The sequence below is a fragment of the Silene latifolia genome, chromosome 6, assembly GCF_048544455.1.
Source record: "Silene latifolia isolate original U9 population chromosome 6, ASM4854445v1, whole genome shotgun sequence".
In the NCBI taxonomy this organism is placed as follows: domain Eukaryota; kingdom Viridiplantae; phylum Streptophyta; class Magnoliopsida; order Caryophyllales; family Caryophyllaceae; genus Silene; species Silene latifolia.
In genome coordinates, this window is record NC_133531.1 from 9,010,094 (window position 1) to 9,016,533 (window position 6,440).

The 6,440-nt window shown below is 34.4% G+C and overlaps 1 protein-coding gene across 1 annotated transcript; it reads right to left on the reverse strand.

The window, feature by feature from the left end:
- Nucleotides 1-2,735: 2,735 nt before the first annotated feature.
- LOC141658549 (F-box protein At3g57590-like) lies at nucleotides 2,736-4,704 on the reverse strand. Its single transcript, XM_074465478.1, has 2 exons — nucleotides 4,571-4,704; nucleotides 2,736-4,236 (listed from the first exon to the last, which is right to left on the reverse strand). The coding sequence occupies exons 1-2, from the start codon at nucleotides 4,638-4,640 to the stop codon at nucleotides 2,882-2,884; spliced, it is 1,425 nt and encodes a 474-aa protein (XP_074321579.1). The 5' UTR covers nucleotides 4,641-4,704; the 3' UTR covers nucleotides 2,736-2,881.
- Nucleotides 4,705-6,440: the final 1,736 nt, after the last annotated feature.

Genomic DNA, 6,440 nt, shown 5'->3' on the forward strand with positions numbered 1-6,440 from the left:
GTTACTGTCACTACTGCCGCATTAATATTGATAATTTCACTACTTTCGCCGTAATTATTGTTACTTTCACTATTGCCGCATTAATATTAATTATTTCACTACTCCCGTTTTTGTTTCTACCGCTTTCGCTAATCTCGTTGATAATATTATTACTTTTACTATTCAAATGAGTGATTACTATCATATAACTATATCCAATGTTACTACAATTCTTTTCTTTACTTTTACTACTTAAGCATTCAATTTAAGAGGATTCTATATTTATATAAATAAATTACATATATGCATTAGATCAAATCGAAACAATTATGCAATATTATATATTATGGAATCTAACTTGAATTACCCTTTAATGGGTAATGCTAAATACAACCCAATGGGTTGTATTTAAGCATTAAATACCTTCTAATTTGGATATTAACTTAGGAATTAAGAACTAAATTACACATTAACCAATACAATTAATGCCTATATCAATAATTTAGTATATTATTAAATACCTAGTTATATTATATTTTTGTATGTTAAATAACTAACATCTCTATACATCTAATAAACTATAAAGTTTAATAAAATTGCATAGATTTTAAATTTAATATATAATTTTATGATGATAATAATTAATAGCATAAGTGTACATATTTATACTAATTAATTATTTTATTTTAAGGAAATTAACCATCTTCTAGTCTTCCATAAATATTTAGGAAAATTATCAAGCATCTTTTTTCTTTCAGTTTCCTTGAATTTGACCATCTTAATTAATTATTTTATTTTAAGGAAATTGACCATCTTAATTAATTATTTTATTTTAGGGAAATTGACCATATTTTAGTCTCTTACAAATGTTTAGGAAAATTACCAAACTTCTATATAATTTAATTTTAACCCAAACTATATAATATTTGCATTGAGATCCCTTAATCGGGTCCATCACATGGTGCTAATAATTTAAAACTATATAGTATAATTAATTTGTATAACTTTCTTTAATTACATGAAACTCCCTTGGTTTCTGGATTTAATATATAGTAATTATTATTATTATTATTGATCTTAAATAGTGGTTGAAATAACATGTCATACCTTTACTTTTAAGAATATTATTAAACTTCACAATTATTTTATTTTTAATTAAAAGGATTTGTATAACGATCTTAAATAAATAGATGTATGTGTAAATTTTAAGTGGTACAATTTCAGGAAAGTTAAGTTTAACCTTTTACCAAATAAAAAAAATATACAACATTTTCAACCAATATTTCATCATAAGAAAATAAATTAAAAAAAATGCGATAAATTTTAATCAATTCATTAATATATTTTACTACAAAAAATTCAATTAAAATGTTAATTTTATAAGTTAATGTTATGTTGTCAATTGTCATTAATCAAGTAAGCAATATAAATTTAAATTAATTAATATTAACCAATCTAAAAATGACATGTGGAATAAAATTAAATGGTATAAGTAGTCTTTTAACTATATATTTCAGTATAGATGTATGCGTGGAGAATGGTTGGGTAGGCGTGTGTCAATCTTAACCAAGGTGGCAATGCGAATGTCTATGTGGCTTTTCCACATCCTATGTGGCTTTGTCTAGTTGGCATTTCTTAGGATGTCTTTTAATAATATTTTATAGATTATTTTTATGACTATTTAATAAAAAAAATTTACTAACTTAATATTTAAAATCATACATTCTGAAGATGAAGTTCAAAAGGTTAAAAATTCATAGCGGTTTAACCATATTTTAATGAAAAAAAATCTGAACAAAATTATTTCAGATAGCGGGTAAATGAGGTGGGTACTAATTTTACATCCAACCGTTGGGACGGCTATGGTTTAAAAAATTGTACCGGGTAAGTGTGTGTGTGTGGCACTCCTGCTCCTCTCCATTGACATCCCATAGTAGGTATTCTTTGTTAAAGTAATTAAGGTGCTGTTTGGCATAATTTATGTGAAATAGCTTTTACTTTGTAGAATGAGTTTTTTCATAAACTACTTTTTGCAAAAGTAGTGGTTGTTTGGCCTAACTTTTATAAAAATAGTTTCTTAACAAATTGATGTGTTTGGCCTACTACTGCTTTTTAGTTTTTTTTTTTTCCATAATCCTAAGAGTTTGGAGAAATAGAAGTAGAAGCATCAATTTGGTGCTTCTTTTTCTAGTAGCTTTTTTTTAACTTCTGACTTTTCAAAATTAGTTTTTTATCTCCCTAAATTATAGTGTTTGACCCTGCTTCTAATTTTACAATTAGAAAAGCACTTAGAAAGCTTGGCCAAACACCCCCTAAGTATTGTATGGAAAAGGAGAAGCTTGGTGGGTTAGTGTCGGTAGAGCTGGCCATCAGCACGGGCTGACTCGGCCCGGCCCGCCTTGACCCGTTATTTTATGCAACTTGGCCTGACCCGGGTCCTGAAATTCCAGCCCGGCCTGCCGCTGGGCCCGCCATTTCAGCAAAAATTTAAAATAAAAAAATAAAATGGTAAGGCCTGCCAGCCCGGCCCGCCTCGAGTCATGGCCCGGATCAATCATATCCCAGCCCGGCATGGCCCCCAACCAAGCCCGCCCCTCTCCCTGACCTGGCCTGGGTCTGATCAGGAGAGCTCGGCCCGCTCCCTGGCCAGCCCGACATAGCCCTAGCCCGGCGCGAGTACATGTCTAAGTGTGGATTCTAGGATTTAGTCGATGGCAGTGCACAAAACTCTTGTCCATGAAAAATCGAGTAAAAACATTTCTTTCATATCATGTCGAGTGCGAGCATAATAATTCTACTTATCATCCTAATGAAAAATCGAGTAAAAACATTTAACTTTTATAAAAATGAATCATTATTCAAAAACACCGAGGCACAAGCCACAAATCCATTCGATCATAAGTTATCGCCTTTTCAGTCTTGGTTGGTCGTCATATTCTCGCACGAATTTGTACATGTTGTTGAAAAGATTGTCTTCAGAAGCATCATATCCAACTTTAAGGTCTCTATTACATACCCATTTTCTCTTGAGATTAATGTCCATGAGATCAGAATGATCATATATTTGTTGTCCACTGCCTGTTGGTTGCTTACTTCCTATTTCCATGACTCGAACAGGAGAAACTAAACTTCTTACATGTGGAGAGGAAAAATATATCGTTCTTGGATCCTTTTCACCTATATACTTGTCCAATTTAGTTTCAATGGCCGTGAAAGGTGTACGTCTCATGTCTTGACTAAAGACACTGGTTGAATTATCGATGAAGCCAAACAAACCGCCATTCCCTGAGATACATTCAAGCCCGCGAGCATATTTGTGCAACGGGGGAATTGAAAAATCGTACTTGTTTATCCATATGCCCTTTGTTTTATCTTCCAACACCCATAGTCTGTAATCCTTTAAATATCCTACCGTGTGACCCATGTTTATAACCATATCTATCAACCGTACACATCGACCACGATTACGTATCAGAAGAACAGGTTTGCTTGGAGGGCCAGGAATTTCATGAAATTTTTCGGAAACAATATCAAATAATGTTAAACCGGACCTCGTTATCCAAAACAATGTCCCTTGACATTCTGTGAAACATAAATCGGACAAATCAGGGGGAATATTCTGTATTTCCCACCAAATATTGGAACCAAGTGTGGTAATCGCAGCCAATAACTTGATTATTCTGCAACCCCTAATTCTGTTAGTCTCGTCTTCGAGTCTTACTACCCCGATTTTAAGAATCTTATACTCTTTTGTGGACAGTGAATAACTAAAGAACCACCAACCGAAGTGTCTGCATTCTTTAAATTTAGGAACATCGAGAACTTCTACTTCCTGTCCTATATAGGGATTAAAAATACGAAAGCTCTTCGATTCACTCGAGAAGACACATATCAAACCTCCACTTGATTGAAAATCCCCATACCCATACCTTTCGGTTGAGTAATTAGAGATCTTAGAGGTAGTCAGATGATCTCCTGATTGTTCCACAGTATACATTTCATAATTCATACAATTTTTGTCGGCGGCAGTAAAAAGACAGCCACGAGATTTCTGAAGTGCATGAGTTAATTGCAAATCAACAAACTTAGGGTCTCTCACGCACTTGTACCAAAACTTACTCGAGTGCCTCAGTTGTATGATTGAGTCGAACGGTAGCATAAGTGCAATATTGTGCAGTATATCACATGGCAGCCTATCAAAATACCCTCCAACCAATTTCTTTCGCTTCTCTTTCGAGCATGTCCGACCAAATTTGGCTGATCATGATTTCATACACGTACAAGAGACTAATTAGACAGTTTAATTTAAAATTTTGAGATCTAATATTCTAATATACGAAATAGTATTAAACTCGGCAATGTTTCAACTATATTAGGAGCCTAAACATATTGACAGAGGAAGTACCTCTTTAGTATATGAATAATATGATTCGAATCGCTGCTACAATATAAGGTGGTACCATACTACCATGTGATACATATATATATAGGCAACATAGCCGGATTATAAAAACACACAAAAACGACTATTTTCGGATGATCCATAAATCGTGTTACGAACAACAAAAATCAACACAAAAATTGAATTTACCTGAATTAGGAGCATGATTTTTCGGTAGTTTCACCATGGAAGGCTTGCTGGTAATTTCTGGATTTTCCATCACCCTTAGAAAACATGCAGTTTTCAGGTTCTTGTATAATAAAGAGGGATTACACAATGGAAGACTTGCTGGTAATTAGGAAAAAAAATTGCTTTAGGTAATATTTTCAATAGGTTTCAAGTTCTTATACAACCTCAATACGTCTTAATAATTACGAAACGGGCCGGACCACAAATTCTTGTATAATAAAGAGGAATTACACAAGAATTTCGGTAGATTATCCAACATGTTGTATTGGTTGTATAGAATAAAACACGAGCTTTATGATGTTATTTGAGTTTAGAGCAATAGATTACGAGCGACCTTTTGTTTTAAATAAAGGATCCAAGCTCCGTTATAAAAATACTGAATTTAATTTAAAAAATTATAATAAAACTAAAAAAACAATATGTATAAGCTCAATTAGATTTAATTTTTGACATTAAAAAATTAAAATATTTTTTTTTTTGGAAAAAGCCACTTGGGGTCTAGATCATATTAATAAAATCCATTGTCACACGATCAGCAATGTTGTGAGGTAGGACTTCGTCCCAGACCCTTCTACCTAGCTGTCATGGCCACGCATGAGCTAACTCGTGAACCATAGTAAACAAGAAATTAACAGTCTCAAAAGAAGCACATAAATCATAAATGTCGTCATAGACTAGGAAAATATCACTTCGGCCTCTTCTATTCATCTTCAAATCTTCGATCACGCTGAGTCAATCACTTTCGATCTCCACTTTTGTTAAACCGGCCCTTTCAGCTTCAGTCAGTCCCAAAAGAATTGCTTCCGACACTACACGATCATTTGAATGCCTATTCAAATGAAAAATTAGCATCAAGCAAAATACAAAGGGCAAGTTGATATCTGGACAATCATCTGGATGCCTGAATCAAGTTGAAGCTACGAGACCATCGAACACCTTTTCTGCTAATTTCACGCAAAACATATTTACCCGCGTCTTTGTGTTTACATTCATGGTGGGGTGAGATGAAATGCTTCAATGAGACTAGGCTCTCCATATAACCGCTTGAAGTGCAAAAAAAACCCTTGCTTCCAGTGCGCTTATGTTGTTGGGTGCCAAGGCCGTAATGGAACACTTCTCTCATGTTTCCCTTTTGTATAGTAACAAATAACTCGTTGTCATTTATCCAAAAGTGCGGCGGTTCAATTGGTTCATGGTCCGGAAAGTTAACAACAATCGCCTTGCTCCAAATACAATCTTTGAGTACCCATACATCAATAATAAACCCACGAGTGAAATTTCTACTACGATGGAGACAGCTAAGGCAAGCTTGCCATCTGGTCGAGGATAAGAGTTGATGATCGTGGGTATGACTCGTATGAGGGTCTTCATGTTCACATTTTGGAATGGGAAACTCCTTCAATACTTCCTCTCCCATGTCAAATGATAACAAGGTTAGCTCGGTTTTTCCAAACTCGACTTCTTTATCAAACAACCAATTGCAGATTCTTCCATTTGCATTTGAAGCGCCATCTCCCTCTAATCCGTAAGTGCAACGAGGAGAAATACTAGAATATAGTTTTCGCCAATGTCCATGGCGCAAAGAGTACAGGTTCACCGTGCAAAGATAGTTATCTTTACTCGGGAAAGTCAATAGCGACAACTTTGTAGTCGTTTTGAATGGGGTCAAAGCCAAGTGCTTTTTTCCCATTATATGTCGTCTTTGTTGGGCATGGTGGCAGCAACACGATCTCTTGAATTAACGGGTTACACAATAAGATCCCCTCTCTCCAAAAATGAAAGCAGATAATGCCATGACAGGAGTTAGATATCTCTATTGATAGATCAGGTA